The sequence below is a fragment of the Helianthus annuus genome, chromosome 3 (assembly GCF_002127325.2).
Source record: "Helianthus annuus cultivar XRQ/B chromosome 3, HanXRQr2.0-SUNRISE, whole genome shotgun sequence".
NCBI classification, from domain to species: Eukaryota; Viridiplantae; Streptophyta; class Magnoliopsida; order Asterales; family Asteraceae; genus Helianthus; species Helianthus annuus.
Genome location: NC_035435.2, coordinates 141,052,427 through 141,076,751, shown reverse-complemented (window position 1 = coordinate 141,076,751; position 24,325 = coordinate 141,052,427). Strand labels below are relative to the sequence as shown.

At 40.5% G+C, this 24,325-nt stretch overlaps 2 protein-coding genes across 2 annotated transcripts; both read right to left on the bottom strand.

Annotated features, from left to right (window-relative positions):
- Positions 1 to 1,246: 1,246 nt before the first annotated feature.
- On the bottom strand, positions 1,247 to 4,688 carry LOC110929816 (UDP-glycosyltransferase 79A2). Its single transcript, XM_022173005.2, has 2 exons — positions 4,164 to 4,688; positions 1,247 to 2,527 (listed from the first exon to the last, which is right to left on the bottom strand). The coding sequence occupies exons 1-2, from the start codon at positions 4,663 to 4,665 to the stop codon at positions 1,647 to 1,649; spliced, it is 1,383 nt and encodes a 460-aa protein (XP_022028697.2). The 5' UTR covers positions 4,666 to 4,688; the 3' UTR covers positions 1,247 to 1,646.
- A 3,934-nt stretch (positions 4,689 to 8,622) lies between these two features.
- On the bottom strand, positions 8,623 to 9,142 carry LOC110928035. The gene is made up of 2 exons (XM_022171282.2): positions 8,951 to 9,142; positions 8,623 to 8,872 (listed from the first exon to the last, which is right to left on the bottom strand). The coding sequence occupies exons 1-2, from the start codon at positions 9,085 to 9,087 to the stop codon at positions 8,695 to 8,697; spliced, it is 315 nt and encodes a 104-aa protein (XP_022026974.1). The 5' UTR covers positions 9,088 to 9,142; the 3' UTR covers positions 8,623 to 8,694.
- Positions 9,143 to 24,325: the final 15,183 nt, after the last annotated feature.

Sequence of the window (24,325 nt, the reverse complement as noted above, 5' to 3'; positions counted from 1 at the left end):
CAGGTTATAGTGATAGTAGTTTTGGAGTTAATACAGACAAAGGAAAAGGAACAACTGGTCTAGTATTCTACTTTGGAGAATCACCTATAACCTGGTGTACACAGAAGCAACAGACAGTGGCACTATCATCATGTGAATCAGAATTCATGGCAGCCACTGCAGCAGCATGTCAAGCACTATGGCTTAAAAGATTGTTAAGTGAGATTACAGGCTGGAAGGAAGAGAAGATAACACTCGGAGTAGATAATGTTTCAGCAATAGCACTCATGAGAAATCCAGTCTTTCATGGAAGAAGCAAGCACATTGACACACGCTATTATTTCATAAGAGAATGTGTGGAGAACGAAGATATCACTGTGGAACACATAAGTGGAGAACTACAACGGGCAGATATACTGACAAAGGCACTAGCAAGAATCAAGTTTGCTACAATGAGGGAACTGCTCGGAATTCAAGATTTGAAGCAACTTACGGATGTTCGAGATTAGGGGGGTGAATGAAACCCGGTTAATCTCTTAACATCGCACTTAGTTAGATAGTTAGAATAGATTATTACATAGCGGTTATGAACTACAAGGACTAATGTTGTCAAAGATAAAGATGGTAACTACCATCATTACCGAAAAGGTGTGTCCCTTCTCTCACACCTATTCCGATCGGCACAAGGGAAAGACAAGAAGAAACGCACCGGTTGGATTGAACAGACAAGAAACAACATACCTCTTCAAGGTTTAATCACAACCACACATTCAAGAGACGTGTCTATTCACGAAGAGACACAACTCTCACTCGTACCCGTAGAAAACTATAAATAGGATTGTATAGTTTCATTTGTAATCACTTACTCTCAATTCGATTGTACATACATTCGGTTATTACATTCAAGTTATTGTTATTCAAGTTTGTTATTCACGCTCGTTCTAGAGATCAAGATCCATTTCGGGCCAACATATTCATCTTTATATATTATACAGGGCTCAATCCCTCAATATTTGTACACAAACACACATATTGAGTTTGTTTTTTATAACATTACTATAGTAAGTTCAAATGAAAAGACCACCTTATTTGGTTAACAGTCAATTAGGGGGTAGGGGTGGTCACTAGTGATAGAATTCTATCACTCAAAAGCACTCAATCAAGTTTCGCCATGTCATCAACCATTTTTCCATCACTCACAACCTTTTTTGGTGGCAATGGTCATCACTCACCACCACACCCAACAATTACCCTCACAAAAAAACCATCACGGCGTGAAGAAAACAACGAAATCGGAAACCGTTGAACTATCACGAGTTATACTTGGAGGTGGCGGTGGGAATTTGTGATTTTCCACGCGTTATATATGGCCATCACGGAAAAATCACCGTCCGCCCCCTGTGGCCTTAGAATACTCAACTTATTGACAGTAAGGTGTACTCAAGATCAGAACTCTTTCCTAGGCGCGGTGCGCTTTTCCTGCCTGTGGGAGGCGACAACCGACAGACGATATGCTACAACCGACGTAGGAATTGAAAACAAGCAATCTACACATTCTTTTACTACCTGGCATCATAAAACATGTTGATAATAATTATATAAATACAAACCTTTCACCAATTTTTCATATCAGATAACTCGAGATAAAGAAAGGTCTAACCATGTTCTCACATAGCCTTCAAGTTCTCAACAAAATCTGTAACATACTTGTTATGTATCTCATCATTCTGCAAAAACTCTTTCCATTTCTTATGATTTCCTCTTATGGATTTTGCTGGTTCTTTTTCAGTCTCCATCATAACACTCTTCACAGCTTCAAACACATCATCTTTCCCAAAATACCCATCCTCATCTCTCCTATTCACTTCCACTCCAGCCTTCCACTCCAAAGCAACCAGTCTAGAGTTAAGAAACTGGTCATTCTTCAATGGCAGCATCACCAGCTGACAGTCGTTAACCAGACCTTCAATCACCGAGCTAAAACCGGCATGGAACACATAGCATCCCACACTTTCATGTGCCAGTATGTGTCGTTGTTGCATCCATCCTGAATGTACAACCCCTTTATCCTTCACTCTCTTTACAAACCCTTCAGGCAGTGTTCTATTCAGTTCTGCACAACTGTCAAGGTTTGCTGGAAAGTTGACCACCAGGAAGAAAGGAAGTCCTGTTAGTTCCAACCCTAAAGCTAGTTCTGTGATCTGATCGTCGGTCAGAAAAGTCTCGCTTCCGAAAGAACAGTATATGACCGATTTAGCTGGGAACTGGCTCAACCAGTTGGCCCATGTTTCGTCTAATTCACTGGAGTTTGGCTCGGGAACCACTGGACCGATTAGAAGAACTGGCTTCTTAACTTGGTTGCTGAAGTAATCGATGTACGGTCCTTCCATTTCTCTGCATGTCTTGATGAGTATGGCATTACATTCATTGAAGCATTTCACTAAGCGATCGAATACGCTTAGTGTGCCATGGAAGCTCTTGAACATGTACATGAAATCTGTAGCTTCAAAGGTCTTCAAAGTGATGGTTCCAGGCAGTTGCAGATGAGCTGGAAACACTACAGGTTAATAAACTATCATACTATAACATCAAATTAAAATTTCAAAATAATATTAGAGTTAGGAATTTTTCTAAGGGTTAGGAGGTTTAGAGGTCAATTTTTAAAGGCTAAGACTAAAAATGAGAATTGGCAAAGGTGGAGAAAATTCTTGAAAATGTCAAGTCTCTCAGATATCTTTCGATAAAAGACTTTGGATAAAGAATAGATCAAACTTCAACGCATTACTTTGAGAAAATTGAAGTAATTTTTTTTTTATAGTTATGTAAACGCTCTTTCTTTGGTTGCACTTTTCCTTGTAGATTTAGGGTTTTCAAAAGTATTCGTAGATGGTTTTGAGATTCTAAGCATTTCCACGTAATCCGTTTATCTATCGCATAGCGGAAACTTGAAAACGAACTTTGTTTTCCTTAACCACACTAGTGTGAGAATCTACTAAAAATAAAGACCGAAACAGGTGGGAATCTCTAGGGAGCCAAACACCGCCCCGAAGGGCATAATAGAGTGTTAAGGGCTTGAGTGCGAGTGTGTGTTAACGCGCATGAACCTGAAATGCGTGGAACCATCCAACAACAATAGAATCACCCCATGTGAAGGTGGGCGTGATTCCACTGCTAGTCTTAGACCATGGGGTATGGTGGGGCTTGGGTTGGGGCATTGGTTGACACGTGGAATGGGAGCCTCCCACCACTCAAACCCACGCCCATGGGGTATGGTGGGGCTTGGGTTGGGGGCTTGGGTTGGGGGGTATGAGTTTGGTTTGGCCATTGAGAGCCTGCCATGTCACTTACTAGCCCGCCCCACGCCCGACTTCAAACCCACGCCAATGGGGGCCACGCCCAAAACCCACGCCCAACCCAAGCCCCCGGGGTGGTGGCTTGGACGTTTTCAGCCAACCCACACCCCAACCCAAGCCCCATACCCCATGGCCTTATGCAAAATCAACCTTTCTCGACCAATCCATGTCATATTTGTTTATAAGTGGACTATCCAAAATAGTTAAGAGCATCCACAACGTTTAAGAATTTCAAAACTCAACAAACCATAGATTCTAAACATCCTTAAAAAAACACCATTTTTCCCAAAGCGCTACCTCAGTTTTTCAAACAACCACTTTTACACTAAAAATATTCCACTTTTAGGGGTAGGGGCGCTACGTGATGGAACGTGGTGGTTGGGTGACCACGAGTGGAACACCGCCACCACTGAATTCCATCACTCGTGGTTGTGACAACGCGTGGTAGTGACCACGCGTGAAAATCTTTGAAAATTACCGTTGAGGGGATCATTGTGGTGAGTGATGGAAAGTGGTGGACATCCCTACTAAAATCCTATTACTAGTAATGGAATCAAGCTTAATGACGTGACACAGAATGATTGGAACGTGATAAACAATGATTGGGTGTGGTGAGTGGAGCACCCCTACCTTATACTAAAAATATTAAAATAATGTTTTAAAAAATTGTTTTGTGGTAGATTTAGAATTTGGGACAAGTGGGCTGAGCTAGGGGTGCAGATGAGCGACACAATGGTGCTACCACAATTCTAAAGCGGGAAAGGTGGGGTTCGCACACCATCTGAACCTAAAAAAGTACATATAAAAGAGATAACGGTGCTACCGCCCTACATTTAACATCTGGCGGAGGTTTTTTCATTTCCTCTATAGTTGGTAGTGTGTCATGGTTGAACCAACGGGTCACAATCGCGCGACAAATCGCCGTAAAAACCGAGAAATGGATGGTTTTTATCCCAAGCTCAGACGCTATTTCTGGCAGCCACGATTGTGCAAAGTCGAAGAACACGAAACTTGGTTTAAGGTTAGTAAGTAAAGTTTTTATATGAGGTTGCATGAGGTCTAATGCAACTTTTAGAAGTTCATGGGTGGCTGGTGAGGTGTCAGAGGTGTTTTCGATCCCCGGGGGAAGACCATCGACATGCGGTAGAGTTAATGGGATGACTTTGGAGGTGGTAGGGTTTAGCATGGTTTCGATACGGCTCACACTGGCTGAAGCAGCCAAGAAGGAAATCTTGATACCGGGATAGGATGATAACTTGTTGGATAACTCTACAAAAGGACTAATGTGACCAAATGCAAAGAAAGGGAACATGACTAAGTGTAGTTCCGACATTTTGCGTGCACAAGTTTTGTGCATCGAAGGTTGAAATGTATCGACCAGCAAAGTTAATGAAGTTTGTGCAAGTTATAAGCCAGGTGTCGTTTGGGAGGATGACAAGGCAAGATGCCATGCACATGGTTTGTTGGGTACTTTGTACACGTCTATACTGTATAACAATAAAAATTTGTTAAATAATGATGTGTTATTAATTATTGTAAATACTTTATCTGGTTAACTCTTAAACAGATAGTTAATTTAAAAGATTAAACTATTGGAAGACCTAGGTGTAATCAATTATGTGATGATCTCTGGTTATTGATGACTATAAGACTATCTTCAATGCTATGTACGGACGTCTTTAAGCATCCTTAGCTGTCACGTCGTCTGCCACATCATATTCTTACAAATTCTTAAAACCTTCATTTTATCTTCAACCCTACAAATATCCTTACTTTTCTAAATTTCCACCTCATCACATATCAACTACACACAATATTTAAATTAAAGTTTTTTTCTTATAGTTTGAGCCCACCTTATCACCAAAACCAATACAAACACCCATCCATAATTAAGGGCTCCAAGAGTAAGGGCCTCAAAGGGCACCCTTGCTCCAATGGTAAAGGTTTGTAAGGGCTTGCAAGGGTATTAACTATTAAGGATGCATTAATTGGAGATAGTCTAAGAAACTCATCATAACCCCACCCGCCCCTGTCATAACAATAAATACATATTTTATTATATATAATTGAACAACTTCGATAAGTTGTGGCCTTCGGTAACGTTTTGATGTCGTTAATTTTTGTCACGGTTTTACGTCTCAGTCGCAACACGCGTGGTTACGTTTCGATTTGCAAAGCAGAGCCCCTTTAATGTTCGGCCTGTCGCGAAGCGCATGTAGATACCCACTAGTTAACGTAAATACAGTGGCGTTCATTGCATGAGGAGGCGCTAGGGAAGTGCAACCACAACATAGGGGCGTGGCTCAAAGTTTTACGATAGTTACCTAGGTGACGTTTACGTGACTCCAATTTTCTTCCAAATGAATTCCCCATAACATATGGCATAACATATAGTGTTACTGATCTTATTATTTGTGACAAATATATGTGTCTAAAGTAATTATTGATTATCAACATTATTATTATTATTATTATTATTATTATTATTATTATTATTATTATTATTATCATTATTATTATTATTATTATTATTATTCTTTTAATTTTTTTAGCCACTATATTAACTAAAGATTTGCATAACTTATTTGATTTTACGGTATTGTACAATAAGCGACCGGATATAATTTTCAAATTTTATTTAGGGTAAATTGCATTTTACGTTCTTTAAGTTTTAGAAAAATTATAGTCGTTGTGCTTTAACTAACGAAAATACAACGGGTGCCCTTTATTTTTAATTTCTTTACAAATGTCCTTTATTTTTGTAATCTTTTTAGGAAGAAAGATACCGCTTGTATACAAATTAGTTTAGGGAGAAAGCATACCGCCTCTAAATAAATTAGAACATAAAAGACATCTGCTGTAATTTTGTTAGTTAAATGACAACGCCTAAAATTTAAAATTTTGCGAAAATTTAAAAGATGTAAAATGTAATTTACCCCTTTATTTATTTAAAGTAAACTGTCAAAATTATCCATAGAGGGTTTTGACAAATTTTGCTAAATCCATAAAAAAAAGTTATTTTTCTCATATAAACTTTTTAATCGTTGCCAAATCTGTTCAAATATCTAATATAGATTCTTATTACTCTCTTTATTTATTTAATAATTTCCAATTTACCACAAGATAATAATAAACAAATATTAAAAAGAGAATAATAAATAAATATTAAAAAGAGAAAATAGAAATTAATGAATAGTATTGGGTACCTCGGTATCAAATTTACCAAACTGAATGTATTTTCGGTATCCGTTCGGCACCGGTATTCATCGGGTTTTACCCTCAAATACCAGTGCCGTACCAGTATCGACCATATCAAGCCGTACTGTACCAGATATATTCGGTACCGGTACCCACTTTTGGGGATTTCGGTAACGGTATTTTCGTTACCGGTTGGTACTGAGCTCATCAAATCCTGTAGCAACGTAGCAATGCAAGTAATTGAATAGTTTAGATTACTTTTCATAAGTAAATGAACAGTAGTAGTAATAATAATAAACAAATATTAAAAAGAGAATAATAAATAAATATTAAAAAGAGAAAATAGAAATGAATGAATAGTATTGGGTACCTCGGTATCAAATTTACCAAACTGAGTGTATTTTCGGTATCCGTTCAGTACCGGTATTCATCAGGTTTTAACCTCAAATACCGGTGACGTACCAGTATCGACCATATCAAGCCGTACTGTACCAGGTATATTCGGTACCGGTACCTACTTTTGGGGATTTCGGTAACGGTATTTTCGTTACCGGTTACCGAGCTCATCAAATCATGTAGAAACGTAGCAATGCAAGTAATTGCATAGTTTAGATTACTTTTCATACACACAGTAAGTAAGTAAGCTGTATTTCGTTTGAATAAGGTTTTATATACACAACAACTTATTTTGCTTTATTTTATGTCTTTTTACGTAATGAATGAATTGTAGCATGTAAAATTAACTTAGATATTTAGATTATTGATGAGCAAATCGTATCAAATCTTGTAATCAAACCAGTATCATATCGGTACCAAATTTACTATACATAATCACTTTAGGTACCAATTTGGTACCCACCTTTTGGCGTTTTCAGAATTGTTACTTTCGGTTCGACACCGGTCTAGCACGATACCAATATTTATTGATTTTTACCTTCAAATACCACACCGTATTGTATCGAGCATTTTTGGTGCCGTTACTACCTAATTTTGATAATTTTTCGGATCAGTACTTTCGGTGCTGTTACCGGTACCGAGCTCATCCATATTTTAACGTGTTAGCACCGTAATAACTGAACTGGAAACAACCGAATTTCCAACGTGTAGGACGTGTGGGGTCCTATTATTATATATTAGGTTATTTGGACGGATTGACTATCCTTTTAACGACATTTTTATTTATGTTTTGATATTCGGTATCTGCTTGCCATTATTGACACGCGTTTTGCAGTTATTGGGTCCCCGCCGCAACGCGCGGGCGAAAATTTAACTAGTTTGGTTTAAATTGCTGCTTTTGTTGATATTAATATTACTTTTGGTTTGATACTAAGAGGGGTAGGGGTAGGGGTGCTCATCTCTCACCACTCACTCAATCAATTTCCGTCATGTCATCGAGCATTATTCCATCACTAGTGATGGTTTTTAATGGAAATGTCCATCACTCACCACACACTATCAAAATCATTACAAAAAACAAAACAAAACCGAATTGCATCATCTTCTTCACGCGTGAAAATCTCAAAACGTTATATGTTCCATGCGTTGTGAAGATGACCTGCGGCGGTGTGCGTGATGGTTCCACGCGTGGTGGAGATGCCATCACGTGACGCCCAGTTCCCGTAATATTGTTGGTGGATCCAAGTTTTGCTATTTAAACTGTGGGATGTGGGGCTTGGGTTGGGGGAAAACGCCCAAGCCACCACCCCTTGGGGCTTGGGTTGGGGCTTGAGTTGGGGCGTGGCCCTTAGGGCTTGGGTTTGAAGCCGGGCGTGGGCGGGCTTGGGTTTGATGTGGCGGCCTCCTATTCGCCTTGGGTTTTAAATTATATATATATATATTTTTTAATAACCTGCCAACCCACGCGGTGCACCCACGCCCCGCCATACCCCACGGACACGTCACTAGACGGTGAGAGGGCTCGAACTCCACGTGTCAACTCATGCCCCCAACCCAAGCCCCACCATACCCCACGTTCTTAACTCTCATCTTGGAAGGATGCAACATTTTCGATGAGACCATAACCTAGATACTCTACATCTTTGATGCTTTTAAAATTAATGGTCTGTTGTGATTGCAGGGGAATAATACAAAATAAATGAATGTAGTTTTTATTTGCTTGCTGTTTTAGAAGAGATACATACAGAAAAAAAAAAGGAGTAGTTCTTCAGAGGTCAGAAGAAGAAGAGAAGGTGTCCTTGAGCTTTTGTGCAGTTCCCTTGGTTACATCGGCAGCGGATTTGGCAGATTCTTCAACGGCAGCCTTCCCTTTCTCAAGACTCGTAGTCACAGCTTCTTTGACCTTGTCTCCACCTTCACTTGCGTCATTACTGCTTATTTTGAAACTGTTACAAATCCAAACATATCATATCTTGTTAATAAGTACTTACTTCATCGGAAAAGGTAATTAAGTAGAAACTTACTCTAGGTTGGGAGGAAAGAGTGCATTGAGTAGGCCATGACTTAATGAAGTTTGCTTAACTTGAAGAACCAAGTCCGATGTGAGAAACATGAAAAAGACAGTGACGAAGACGATGAGCATGGTCTTTTGATAATACATAGCGTTTTCGAGTGAGGTGGTGGTGTAGTGTGGATGGGGGGTTTTACTATATTGGTACACGAGAAAGGCGGTGGGTTTGTACTTAATACACACACACCTAGGTAGGTTTTGATAAGGCTTGAACTATAGACACACCCACTTCAACTACTTGCATACTTTAAAGTTTAGTTACGTTTCATACAAACTATAGTTGCATCAAAATCAAAATCAGTGACTAACGCTACGTAGAGAGTTGTACGCGGCGTCGTAACTTAACTGAATTAATATGGTTGAGTTTTGGGGTTTTGGTGTTATAGATAAGTGAATTTTGGGGTTTTGGTGTTATAGATAAGTGAATTTTGGGTTTTGGTATTATAAACTAATGTTCGGTTCGAACATTATACCATTTCAATATTATATCGTTTAAAATATTACACCGTTAATTTGTTCGGTACGGTTCGAATATTATACCATTTCAATATTTTATCATTTAAAATATAATACCTTTTTTTAACTCCCATCCGGTTCGAACATTATAAAGTTTCAATATTATATCGCTTAAAATATTACACAAAAAATCTGTTTGGTACGGTTTGAATATTATACCATTTCAATATGTTATCGCTAAAAATATAATACCGTTTTTTCTCCCGTCCGGTTCGAACATTATGTCGTTTCGCTATTATCGTTTCAACATTCTGCCATTCTCAATATTATACTATTTCAATATTATCGTTTCAACATTCGTTCTCAACATTTTACCATTTCAATATTTTTGTTTCAAATATTATACCATTTCAATTGTTAAAGAGTAAATTATGATTTTGGCCCCTGTGGTTGTTTCACTTTAACCCTATCAGCCCGAAAAGAAATCTTTTAACATCTGAGTTCCTAACGTTTTTTTTTTCTAATACCTTTGGCCCTCATCACTAACCCTATCCATTTACTTGGTTAAAAAACAGTCATGTGCCCCGAGGGGCATTTGTGTCAGTTCACCAAACTCACTTAGGGGAGGGGGTGGTCATTAGTGATAGAATTCTATCACTCACAAGCACCAATCAAGTTCCGCCATGTCATCAACCATTTTTCCATCACTCACAACCTTTTTTTAGTGGGGGTGGTCATCACTCACCACCACACCCAACAATTTCCCCCCAACCAACAACTACCCTCACAAAATAATATCATCACGCGTTGAAAAAATCACGGAAACGTGTTTTCGTTAATGTATCACGCGTTGATGTTTATGGTGGCGGTGGGAAATAACGCGTTAATGTATCACGCGTGATGGTATAACGCACGGCCCCCTTAGGCCTTATAAATCCTTAAATAAAAAAAAAACTCCTGCATCCGCATCAATCCTGTTTTCATCATCTTCAATTAAGCACCCACCATATCATATGCATATTCAACCTCAACATATCTTCTCCATCTAGAACCACCTCCAACCCCACCTTCTCTCAGGTGACGCTACACAAGTCACCAGAGAAAACAAGTTCGCTGGCCATAATCAAACTATCATCACCACTCGTGCATCACCGCCCCCAATCCCACCTCTTTCAAGCCGGCGACGCCTAAGTTACCGGAGAAATGAGCTCGCTGGTATCTGGATTTTCGGCAGAACTTTAGCCACTTTGTCCTATTTGTTCTTGGGTACTCATCAAAAGTTCCAGCGAGAGTTCTTGGGATGTTATTTTCTTTGATTGATCATGATCTAGCACGGGGTATAAACCTAAAGTCAGCTCTGCACGAACTCGAGCTCCTTCCGTTGGTCGGTATGGATTCGACGTTTTGTCACCTCCGTTGTGTTATGAACGAGCCTCAAGGGAGCCCAATAGGGCCAACTAATAGCACAGATCAATGAAGTCAATCGGGTCAACCGAGAAGGTAAAACTAGTCAAGAAAATACCGCGAATCTTGAATGGGTATGACCTCAATGCTACCTGAGCAGTGGGTTCCAAAAAAATAATCATGCATCATATAGAATATATGAAGAATTGGTATGTGAGTTAGTCCAGCTTCGCTTAGCTTCTCAAAACAACTTATAACTTTTTGGAAAAGTTAATAAGTCACAATGGAATGGCCTATTGACTTTCCCCTCACAAAATAGTTTCATCCAAACACTTTTTACCTTTTCAAAAAGTCAATAAGCTAATAAGTCAATAAAATAAGCAATCCCAAACACCCCTTAGTTAAGAAAAATATATGATGTGGGCATGAATTTCTATTTCCCATCCCCTATTCTTTAATTTCCTTCCCCCGTTCTATTCCACCTGTTCTATCAATATTAGCCTTGAACTACTGCTGTTTGATTTCTTTTATATATATATATATATATTCATTACACGTTGTGTGTGCCGATGATCATTCAAGATATTGAAGTTCAAATTGCCGATTAACTTTTTCGGCGAGCTCGTTATTATCGGCGGTGCTGGGAAGAAAATGTGAGGTTGAAGATGAAGTTGGTGGGTGGGTCCCACAATTATTTACTAATTGAATTTTATTTAAGGGTTAATAAGTGGTTGGTGAATTGACACAAATGTCCCTCATGTGAGAGGCACATGACTAGTTTTTAACCAAGTAAATGGATGAGGTTAGTGATGGGGGTCAAAAGGGTAAGAAAAAAAGACGTTGGGGGTTCAACTGTTGAAAGATTCCTTTTTGGACTGATAGGGTTAAAGTGAAACAACCACACGGGACAAAATTGTAATTACTCATGTTCAAAATATTACACCATTAAAGGAGTTTGATAAACTCCGGTGCGGTTCGAATATTATACCGTTTAAAATATTATACCATAAATTTTTTTGAAAGAGTCGGGTACAGTTCGAATATATTACCATTTCAATACTATATCGTTTAAAATATTAAACCATTAACGGAGTTTGATAAACTCGGGTGCGGATTGAATATTATAATGTTTCAATACTATATCATTTAAAATATTATACCGTTTTTTACTCTCGTCTGGCTTGACACTATGTTGTTTAAATATTATATCATTGTAATATTATCGTTTCAACATTATAGCATTTCAATATTTTGATATATACAACATAAGTTTGATATATATATATATATATATAGCATAATTTTGTACATGCATAACAAAAGATAAAATATAACTAACTACTAAATACAAAAACAAGAACAATATTATGGTTGCGGATCCTACTGTTGGTGGTACAAATCCTGCTACAGATGGTGCGGATCCTTTTGAGACATGGGTTCTTATATGTTAATGATGTTTATATATAAATTTTCTAACACAAACCCATCAGCAAACGAAAGTTAATGTGAAAATAGGCTCCTCGCGTCGCGCGGGGAGCACATGAGACTTGGTCGCGCGACGCGGGCCTGCTTTGGTCAGCACAAGTCAAACACATCTCCTCACGTTGCGCGGGGAGGTATCTCATTTTGATCTCGCGACGCGGCCAGGCAATATTTCTCAGAAAATGTGTGGTTTCAGCTCTCGCTCTCTTGAACTCGTTCTGGTGCTAGGTTTTTGCCAATTATGATATGTTTTTCGCCCTTCTCAGCAATTCTTAACTCCTAAGACTTGGAAACCACAAATGGAACAATAATACATGCATTCTAACTAAAAATGAAACCAAATCTAACGAAAACTGTATAAACTTTACATGGAAAACAAATGTATTTTGCAATACATCACGTATGTACAACATACAAAACAAAAGAAACGATTTTGCAATGAGACCATGAGTTTAAAGCTCACGTTTAAGATGCAAGTCTCCAAATAACCGTGCCATCCACATGCGTTATATAATAGCCTAGCAATTTTAGAAACACAATATAAAAACTTGATAATGCAGCGGTCAGGAGTCATAAACACATGCCAAGATGAATCACAAACAAACAACTTACTTACAGATCAATCAGGGATTCTATCATAAAGATGAAACAAAACCAATACAACATGTTCCAAATCATAAAAATACAGATATAGTAATCCTCACTCATGAAAGGGCTCTTACATGTTCCAAATTAGAAGAAACACAGACACTTTCACTCGATTAGGGTTTTCATAAGAAATCGAGGCATTAAGGTTTTTAATAGAAATCAAACGATACGGTTTCTACATAAGAAACAACAACTTTTGTCTCGCTTTATTCTCGCACACTTAGGCTCAGAGTATGTGAAATAATGAAACCACCATAGCTGCAAAGGAGGTTGAGCGTGTTTATTTACCATCCTCCATCCCTGTCATGCCAATGTAACACCCCAAAAATGGGTTTGATAATCAAACCACGTTAATATTAATGAACGGGTAAAATACCATTAGTGGTAAAAAAAATTAACCCGGTAAATATTAGGATTTAAAAAAAAAACCTAATATTAAATAAAAAGAGAATAAAAGCTTCTGGGAAAACAAAGCCTATAAGAAGCCCGAGTTAACGGGACTTAAAATAAAACAGGTTTTAACTTCCCGAACCCATTAAGTTAACTAGGTAGAATTAACCTAGTTAGTAGTGGGTAATTAAATGATAAATTATGAGTTATAGCTTCATTTATAAATCCTTGAAATTATAGGGACTAATATTGCCAAGTGGGAAACTTATTTTATTAAAACAAATAAATAAAACACAACACACACACTTAGTGTGTGTGTGTGTGTGCGCGTAATTGGCAAGAAGGAAAGGGGTGTAACCCTAGTTCATCAAAATTCAACAAATTGAAGGGTGAATTAGGGCCAAATCGTATGGATTAACACAAATTCTTGATCACCAAGCTTATGGGATCACAAGGTATGTTAAATTTTTTTGTTTAGTGAAGTTGAGATTCATAATGAACTTATGAAAATCGAAAATTAAGCTTGAATGATTGATGTTTGGGTGAAACTAGGAGGAATCCATGTTTAGGAACGAACCCTAGTCAATAAATTTATGAGTTGGTGTTCATAATTATGAACTTCATAATCACCCACTTAGATGTTAAATGGGTTTTGTAGAACGAGGAAGAACACTAGAATTTTGATCATGAAATAGGTGTTGTTTGAATTTCATGAAGTGAATCTAGGTCTTGTTTTGCATGCTAGATATAATGAATTTGAAAATGATGTTAAACTTAATAGAATTAACTAGTTATGAACTAGTTTGTAAATGTGTAAAAATTATGCCCACTAGGTGTTTGTTAAAATGTCTAAGTGGAATCGCGCGTCTACTCGGTTGTAAGTAGAACTTGATTTGATTAGGTATCCGTAGGAGTGCCTAATAACATGATGAAAAGGGTTTCATTTATAGATGAAAACCCGTATATTTTGTCTAATGAATGAATAAAGTGTCTTTGATAATTGGGAGCTAAGTTAACTTGATGTTAATAATAGCGTGGACATGGATAAACATAATATATATATATATATATATATATAGAGAGAGAGAGAGAGAGAGTCTAAAATGGTAGCATCATTATAGTGCCTACCGGATGATTGATGAGATTGCCTAAATGAGTTATTTGTCACACCCCAACCAATGGCGGAATCATCGGGGCGCGGCACTGAGCGAAACAGATTGTCCAGAAGTTTCCACAACAACTATTAATACAAATTCAGTTTAAAATGATACGTCCCATACCGTATCCCGAATAAATAACAAGTTATTACAGATAACATCCAAACAAATAATCTTGTTCCGACAACTCAGATTCAAATTAAACATAAATGTTGTTCAATGCCCCTAAAGACCCAGACTGACAAGATCTACAAACAACTATACACTAGCAGCTTGTTCTTGACAGACAGCTATTTGTTGGGGGCCTCTAGAGACTTATTCTAGCTTCACTTCCCTAGCAAGCAGATATCCTAAATACCTATCACATACGTTAAAATAAGTCAATACATAAAATGTAAAGGTGAGCATACAAGTTTGATAATAGCATATAGAGTTCGAATAGTTTACGCATAACCAGCACGTACACAGAGGGAAATGATGCATGTTAATTATCGACATGGACCTATCGATACCAACGAATGCGGGTTGACTGTCCGAGACAGTTCGCAATACATGATTGCCACCGTAATCCATGCAAGTAATTGTCCTTAACAACCCCCATGTGAACGGGTGCTGAGTCCAAACTATAGTACTACGTTGCTAAGGCAGGTAGGCAGCATTCCACGTGTAAACATAACAACAAGCATACATTTAGTCACGTAATACATGCAATCGGTTAGCGTTCAAATAGTTTGAATGGTGTGTTCGACTGTGATTTTGATAAGTAACGTATGTAACACCCAAAAGTGCTAAAGCAAAAAGGGTTCGAGTATACTCACAGTGATTGGTTATGGATTGAAGGGAGTGCTGAAAGAGTAGGGTTAGCCTGAATAGTTCGATAGCATAACGATGAGTAACGCGGAAATGCAAACAAGTGTAAATGGATCGAATAGCCTGGTCGATCGAACAGCAGGTTCGATCGAACGGGCTGTTCGTTCGGCTTGAAAGTCCGTTTGAATAATCCCGTTCGATCGGCCGGTAGGCTCGATCGGCTGGACCATTCGAGTGGATTGTTTCTTCCTCTGATGTGTTTGTGTATGATGGTTTGAACTTTTGAAGTTTTTGTTGTAGTATTTGGGAACACTGAAGTGTTCTTACCTTTTAGGTCGATCGATCGAACGGTCTGTTCGATCGGCCGGCTTAACCGATCGGTTAGGAACTTCAGAAGTGGTTCTCAGCAGAATGTCACTCGATCGAACAGCCTGTTCGATCGGTTGGCATTCCATACTACGAACGAGTTGCAAAATCGATTAAGTGTTGAAGCATAGTATCTCATGATCCGAAGAGTAATGTTTACCAATCGAGTAGCGTATTCAATCGCACATCACTTCGTCAATAGCATACTTCATGAGATTTGAAAAGGGTGGAACCATGTGCTAGCCGATCGGCTGGCCCGGCCGATCGGCTGGTATGTTCGATCGGCTGGGCTGTTCGTTCGAACAGCCTAGCCGTTCGGCCAGCAATTCTGACCTGGTCGGCCTTTCGTCTAACACTTGGCTGTTTAATTATTTGACATGATTTTAAGGTATTCTGACATCGAGTTAAACCATAAAACGTGGGTCCTTACTTGCCTCACCGGTTCGGACAGGAATCACCCAAGTCCGGCCGGTGAACTGTTCGGAACGGTAGTTTGATGTTTAACCCGAAATCGGTGAACCTTGTAGATAGTAACCGAATCTTGAACCTTTTAACCGTTAGAATGATTAGTTAGTTGGTTCGAGCTCCGTTTCTATCGGTTTTAAGGTTTGAGTGTAAAATGTTGAAGAAAAGTTGGAAATCTTTCCATGAAATGTTAAGATTCTTGCAAAATCCTAGTTGTTCATGTGGAAATCGGTCAGATCTAAGCTATTCATGGTTGAATGAGGCCAAAGCATGATGTCCTTCAAGAACACCATGATGACATCACCCAAGAACACTTAGATCTTGGTGATTTCACGGTTAGAAATCAAGTTTTGAAAGATAGAAAGGTGTAAAATCATGTAATGATAAAAAACGTACAAGAATTAGAGTGAAAACTTACCGGAGTTGCGAGAAATCTGAGAAAAGGTGAAGAACAAGGCTGGTTCGGTCAGAGCTTTCCAAAAGTAGAAAGAGTGACAATGACAGGGCTATTTATAGGTCTCCCAAAGAGGAAAGTGTCAACCGATCGGCCAGGATCTCCGACCGAATGGCCTACTCGATCGGCTAGGAAGTGCTAGCCGATCGGCTGGCCTGTTCGATCAGGATGCTTCCAGTTCGATCAGCAACCCTTTTCGAATGTTTCGCGACGGTTTTCGATATTTCGATTTCGATTGGACGATGGTACGAACACGATAGAGTTCCTAGTCAAATTACTTTCAGTCCCAACTACTATATCTAACATACAATCATCTATAAGTCACGTTTCGATGTCGGTTTCGATTGAGTTTGATTGCTTTTCGAGTTTCGGTTCGAGTTTCGATTGATTCGATTGAATACCACACAAAACATAAAGTAAACATGCACATGTAACACATAAGGCACACACACACGTAAGTATTACCTCACTAGTCTCGCATAGTTCGAGCCTCGAGTTCGATTACTTGATTGATTAACTTGATTATTGATAGATTAACTTTATCACATTGTTACTTCCTATCATTCACAGTCGTAAATCGGTTGCATTGATTAAACATTCGATCATTTCATTTAGACAACACTTACTCCACATAATAAAACACAAAATCGACTAATTACAGTCAAAAAAGTCAAAGTTGACTTGGACTTTGACTTTGACTTTGACATTCTAAAGCACGGGGTGTTACAGCCTCCTCTTGTTTAGGGAATTTCGTCCCGAAATTAGGCTCGAAGCTGCACATCACCGCGAGTCATTTTACCTATTTGATGCTTCAGATCTATTTAAACAACTGCGGGTACTTGGCCTTCATGTCGCTTTCGAGTTCCCAAGTGAACTCCGCCCCTCGCTTGCCTTCCCATCGGACTTTCACGATAGGGATGCGTGAGCGCCTGAGTTGCTTGGTTTGGCGATCCATGATTTCGACAGGCTTTTCCACGAAGTGTAAGGTTTTGTTGACCTGAAGATCGTCGAGTGGTACGATTAGATCATGATCAGCAAGGCATTTTCGGAGGTTAGACACATGGAAAGTCGGGTGGACGTTACTGAGTTCCTCTGGTAGTTCGAGTCTATAGGCGACTTTTCCGATCCTTTCCAGAATCTTAAAAGGTCCAACATATCGAGGCGCTAGTTTCCCTTTCTTGCCGAATCTGACTACACCCTTCCAAGGGGATACCTTTAGGAGTACGTAGTCGCCAACGTCAAATTCAAGGGGCTTGCGTCTTCTATCGGCGTAACTTTTCTGTCTACTTCGAGCTTTTACCAAGTTGTCTCGAATCTGTAGGATTTTGTCAGTCGTTTCTTGTAGAATCTCGGGACCGGTTAGTTGCGAATGACCGATCTCGTGCCACACAATAGGCGATCGACATCTCCTACCATATAAGGCCTCGAAGGGTGCCATCTGAATGCTGGCATGATAGCTGTTATTATACGAGAATTCGACTACTGGCAGGTGTTTGTTCCAACTACTACCAAAATCTATGACACACGCTCGGAGCATGTCTTCAAGAGTATGGATCGTTCTTTCAGTCTGTCCGTCGGTTTGTGGATGGAATGCAGTACTCAGTTTAAGCGACGTACCAAGAGCCACTTGAAACGTTTCCCACAACCGAGAAGTAAACCGAGCATCACGGTCAGAGATGATGTCGCGAGGCGTACCATGATTACAAATGATCTCGTCGGTGTAGATTTGGGCTAGTCGTTCCACCTTGTAGTCTTCTCGTATTGGCAAAAAGTGGGCTGATTTTGTTAGACGATCAACTATAACCCAAATACTGTCGTGACCTGATGGCGTGGGCGGGAGTTTCGTTATGAAATCCATAGCTATACTCTCCCACTTCCATATAGGTATCGGCGGTTGTTCGAGTAAGCCAGAAGGTCTTTGATGTTCAGCCTTGACTCTTGCGCAAGTTAAGCAACTTCCAACGTAGAGAGCGATATCCCTTTTCATGCCCGGCCACCAGTACTTATAACGAAGACCCTGGTACATCTTGTCAGCACCGGGATGAATGGAGTATCGAGATTTGTGGGCTTCATTCATGATAATCTTTCGCAAATCGGTCCGCTTAGGGATCCAAATTCGGTCCAGATAATAGAATATCCCATCTGACTTGCTTACTAACTGAGCTCCATTGTGGTAGATCCTCTCTCTCTTCAATGTAAGCTCGTTAAAGCAAGCATGTTGTGCTTCGCGAATAAGGGCTTCGAGGTTGTGCTGGGCTTGAACGTTTCGGATACTGAGCACGTAACTCTTTCTGCTGAGCGCGTCGGCAACAACATTCGCCTTGCCTGGGTGATAACGAATCTCACAGTCGTAATCGTTGAGGAGTTCTACCCATCGGCGTTGACGCATATTAAGTTCCCTTTGATTGAAGATATGTTGTAAACTCCTGTGATCAGTGTAGATTGTACACTTAGTGCCATACAGGTAGTGTCGCCAAATCTTTAATGCAAAGACAACCGCGCCTAGCTCGAGATCATGGGTTGTATAGTTCTTCTCGTGGATCTTGAGCTGTCGAGATGTGTAAGCTATAACCTTGTCTCGCTGCATGAGGACACAACCAAGACCAAGGTTGGAAGCATCACAGTAGACAATGAAGTCGTTGCTCCCGTCGGGCAGCGTAAGAATCGGAGCGTTGCACAGCATATGCTTGAGGGTTTGAAAGGCAGATTCTTGTGCGGTTCCCCACACAAAAGGCTTGTCTTTATGAGTAAGAGCGGTAAGCGGCACAGCGATTTTGGAGAATCCTTCAATAAATCGTCGATAATAGCCCGCTAGTCCGAGAAAAGAACGAACTTCAGACGGGTTCTTAGGCGTAATCCAACTTTTGACGGCTTCAATCTTCGTGGGATCGACGTGTATTCCCTGACTATTCACGATGTGACCCAGAAACTGAACTTCCTCTAACCAGAATTCACACTTGGAGAACTTGGCGTAGAGTTGGTTCCCCTAAAGTAACTCGAGAACCAAACGTAGATGTTGCACGTGTTCGGCTTTTGATTTGGAATAGATCAAGACATCGTCAACGAACACGATGACGAAACGGTCTAGGAAGGCTTACACACGCGATTCATTAGATCCATAAAGACCGCTGGTGCATTAGTTAAACCAAAAGGCATAACAACGAATTCGTAGTGGCCATAACGGGTTCGAAAAGCGGTTTTGGGGATGTCTTCCTCTTGGATTCGCAATTGATGATAGCCTGAACGTAGATCGATCTTCGAGAAACACTTGGCACCTTGCAGCTGATCAAATAAATCGTCGATTCGAGGCAAAGGGTATCGATTCTTAATGGTTAGCTTATTCAATTCCATATAATCGATGCACATCCGGAACGACCCGTCCTTCTTTTTGACGAAAAGGACTGGCGTGCCCCAGGGAGAGGTGCTTGGGCGAATAAAGCCTTTTTCGAGTAATTCCTGGAGTTGGTTCGAGAGTTCCCGCATTTCGGATGGAGCGAGTCGATACGAAGCTTTGGCAACGGGGTTAGCTCCAGGAATGAGGTCAATACGAAAGTCGATATCACGACTTGGCGGTAGTCCAGGGAGATCGTCAGGGAACACCTGAGGAAACTCACGGACCACTGGAACATCTTTGACTTCAACTTTCTTTTTCTTTCCCTTCTCCGCTACTACAATGTTGGCCAAGAAGGCTCGGTATTCCTTGCGGAGATACTTGCTGGCTTGAACGCACGACATGAGCTTGAGACCTTTCGACGCTGTTTCGCCATATACACATAGAAGATCACCATTTGCTAGCGAGAATCGAATCATATTTTCATAGCACACAACTTCAGCATGGTTTTCACGAAGAAAGTCCATGCCTACTATGATATCAAAACTTCCGAGTTGCATCGGAATAAGATCGATTGGAAAGACGTGATTGTTGAGCTCGAGAGTGCAATCACGAAGAACAGAGTTAACTGCGACAGTTCTTCCAGTAGCGACTTCGACTTCGAATGACGAGGACAGATAAGAGCGCTTACGACTAAGGAGCTTCTCGAATTCAAACGACACAAAGCAGTTATCGGCTCCAGTATCAAACAAACATGATGCATAAATACCATTCACAAGGAACGTACCATTAACCACGTTGTTATCTGCCTGAGCCTCACGGGCATTGATGTTGAAGGTTCGGGTGTGGGCTGCTTGCTGCTGTTGCTGAGGCTGCTGTTGTTGCTGCTGGGGCTGCTGGGGTTCTTGCTTAACCACCCTGTTCGGGCACCTGTTTGCGAAGTGGTTAGGATCACCACATGCAAAGCAAACTCGAGCATTGACTGCAGGTGCTTGAGCTGCTTGTTGGCCTTGAGGGGCGGGGAGTAGAGCTTGATTGACAGTAGCTTGAACTGGGGCTTGACGGGGACCAAAACGACAGTTCGCAGTGAAATGACCGTAAAGGTTGCAGTGAGCGCAAAAACGACAGGCTAGACCCACTGGATGATGATACGAGCATGTCGGGCAGAGTGGGTGAGGGCATGAGTATGCACGCTTCGCTGGCGGTGCATTGATCACTGGAGCTGAGCGGTGGTGTTGTTGCTGCTGAGCTGGTACAGCTTGTAGAGGAGTAGCAGTTGTTGTGGCAGCACAGGTCTTGTTGCTGGAGCTGTTGTTGTTGTTCTTCTTCTTTCTTCTTGATGACTTGGAGGATTGAGCAGATGAGTCGGTGGGTGCTGCGGTGGCTTGGTGCAGAGACTTGGTTTGCTTATCCCAAAAACCAGACTTCACTCGCTTGTCATTGATCTCAGCGGCGAGTAGGTAAGTCTCTTCAATCATTGCTGGCTTGGTGGTGTAAACAAAGTCGGCTACACAGTCGGGCAGGGCTCGAATGTACTTCTTGATGGTTTGATCTCGGGTTTTGACCTGATCGGGACATATGATGCTAAGCTGCTTGAAACGAGCAGTTAGAGCAGCGTTGTCTCCATCCTTCTGCTTGATGGTCCAAAACTCGTCCTCCAGCTTTTGGTGTTCATGAGGAGGGCAGAATTCGTCGAAGCTTTGGTGAGAGGAAGCATGTCCGGAATAAATTGCCAAGGTTAGGGTCTCACCCCTGGCTTAGCAATTTCTTCCTTGTTTTTAGAAAATCTAAGGAGAATTTTCATCAAAATGGGGATTTCACTCCTGATTTGGTATAATTCTCCTCGTATGTTGTTGAAAATATCAGGATGAGCATGAGTAAATGGATAAAATCATCATAAGTCAGGCAATTTAGTCGGGAGTTTGCGGTTTTCACACCTATTCCTGACCAAAGTGCTTAACTTTTATTGAAAATTCGAGTGCAGTGATAGCAAAGAATTGCAGAATAAAGCACATAAACTTGGTCTGATGATTCCTAACTATAGTCTAGGTCTCTACGACAGTGACCCGGACTAGGTCGTGTCTTACCTAATTCCCTATAGTTATGGCTCTGATACCAATCTGTCACACCCCAACCGATGGCGGAATCATCGGGGCGCGGCACTGAGCGAAACAGATTGTCCAGAAGTTTCCACAACAACTATTAATACAAATTCAGTTTAAAATGATACGTCCCATACCGTATCCCGAATAAATAATAAGTTATTACAGATAACATCCAAACAAATAATCCTGTTCCGACAACTCAGATTCAAATTAAACATAAATGTTGTTCAATGCCCCTAAAGACCCAGACTGACAAGATCTACAAACAACTATGCACTAGCAGCTTGTTCTTGACAGACAGCTATTTGTTGGGGGCCTCTAGAGACTTATTCTAGCTTCACTTCCCTAGCAAGCAGATATCCTAAATACCTATCACATACGTTAAAATAAGTCAATACATAAAATGTAAAGGTGAGCATACAAGTTTGATAATAGCATATAGAGTTCGAATAGTTTACGCATAACCAGCACGTACACAGAGGGAAATGATGCATGTTAATTATTGACATGGACCTATCGATACCAACGACTGCGGGTTGACTGTCCGAGACAGTTCGCAATACATGATTACCACCGTAATCCATGCAAGTAATTGTCCTTAACAACCCCTGTGTGAACGGGTGCTGAGTCCAAACTATAGTACTACGTTGCTAAGGCAGGTAGACAGCATTCCACGTGTAAACATAACAACAAGCATACATTTAGTCACGTAATACATGCAATCGGTTAGCGTTCAAATAGTTTGAATGGTGTGTTCGACTGTGATTTTGATAAGTAACGTATGTAACACCCAAAAGTGCTAAAGCAAAAAGGGTTCGAGTATACTCACAGTGATTGGTTATGGATTGAAGGGAGTGCTGAAAGAGTAGGGTTAGCCTGAATAGTTCGATAGCATAACGATGAGTAACGCGGAAATGCAAACAAGTGTAAATGGATCGAATAGCCTGGTCGATCGAACAGCAGGTTCGATCGAACGGGCTGTTCGTTCGGCTTGAAAGTCCGTTTGAATAATCCCGTTCGATCGGCCGGTAGGCTCGATCGTCTGGACCATTCGAGTGGATTGTTTCTTCCTCTGATGTGTTTGTGTATGATGGTTTGAACTTTTGAAGTTTTTGTTGTAGTATTTGGGAACACTGAAGTGTTCTTACCTTTTAGGTCGATCGATCGAACGGTCTGTTCGATCGGCCGGCTTAACCGATCGGTTAGGAACTTCAGAAGTGGTTCTCAGCAGAATGTCACTCGATCGAACAGCCTGTTCGATCGGTTGGCATTCCATACTACGAACGAGTTGCAAAATCGATTAAGTGTTGAAGCATAGTATCTCATGATCCGAAGAGTAATGTTTACCAATCGAGTAGCGTATTCAATCGCACATCACTTCGTCAATAGCATACTTCATGAGATTTGAAAAGGGTGGAACCATGTGCTAGCCGATCGGCTGGCCCGGCCGATCGGCTGGTATGTTCGATCGGCTGGGCTGTTCGTTCGAACAGCCTAGCCGTTCGGCCAGCAATTCTGACCTGGTCGGCCTTTCGTCTAACACTTGGCTGTTTAATTATTTGTCATGATTTTAAGGTATTCTGACATCGAGTTAAACCATAAAACGTGGGTCCTTACTTGCCTCACCGGTTCGGACAGGAATCACCCAAGTCCGGCCGGTGAACTGTTCGGAACGGTAGTTTGATGTTTAACCCGAAATCGGTGAACCTTGTAGATAGTAACCGAATCTTGAACCTTTTAACCGTTAGAATGATTAGTTAGTTGGTTCGAGCTCCGTTTCTATCGGTTTTAAGGTTTGAGTGTAAAATGTTGAAGAAAAGTTGGAAATCTTTCCATGAAATGTTAAGATTCTTGCAAAATCCTAGTTGTTCGTGTGGAAATCGATCAGATCTAAGCTATTCATGGTTGAATGAGGCCAAAGCATGATGTTCTTCAAGAACACCATGATGACATCACCCAAGAACACTTAGATCTTGGTGATTTCACGGTTAGAAATCAAGTTTTGAAAGATAGAAAGGTGTAGAATCATGTAATGATAAAAAACGTACAAGAATTAGAGTGAAAACTTACCGGAGTTGCGAGAAATCTGAGAAAAGGTGAAGAACAAGGCTGGTTCGGTCAGAGCTTTCCAAAAGTAGAAAGAGTGACAATGACAGGGCTATTTATAGGCCTACCAAAGAGGAAAGTGTCAACCGATCGGCCAGGATCTCCGATCGACTGGCCTGCTCGATCGGCCAGGAAGTGCTAGCCGATCGGCTGG

What these genes read in the sequence shown, in the direction of transcription:
- LOC110929816 (XM_022173005.2), bottom strand. Translation starts at nt 4,665, where the DNA reads ATGTCGGAACTACACTTAGTCATGTTCCCTTTCTTTGCATTTGGTCAC. An exon ending in ACCTCCGCCAGATGTTAAAT is followed by an intron (nt 2,528 to 4,163) that starts GTAGGGCGGTAG and finishes TAGTGTTTCCAG; the next exon opens with CTCATCTGCAACTGCCTGGA.
- LOC110928035 (XM_022171282.2), bottom strand. Translation starts at nt 9,087, where the DNA reads ATGTATTATCAAAAGACCATGCTCATCGTCTTCGTCACTGTCTTTTTC. An exon ending in CTCTTTCCTCCCAACCTAGA is followed by an intron (nt 8,873 to 8,950) that starts GTAAGTTTCTAC and finishes GATTTGTAACAG; the next exon opens with TTTCAAAATAAGCAGTAATG.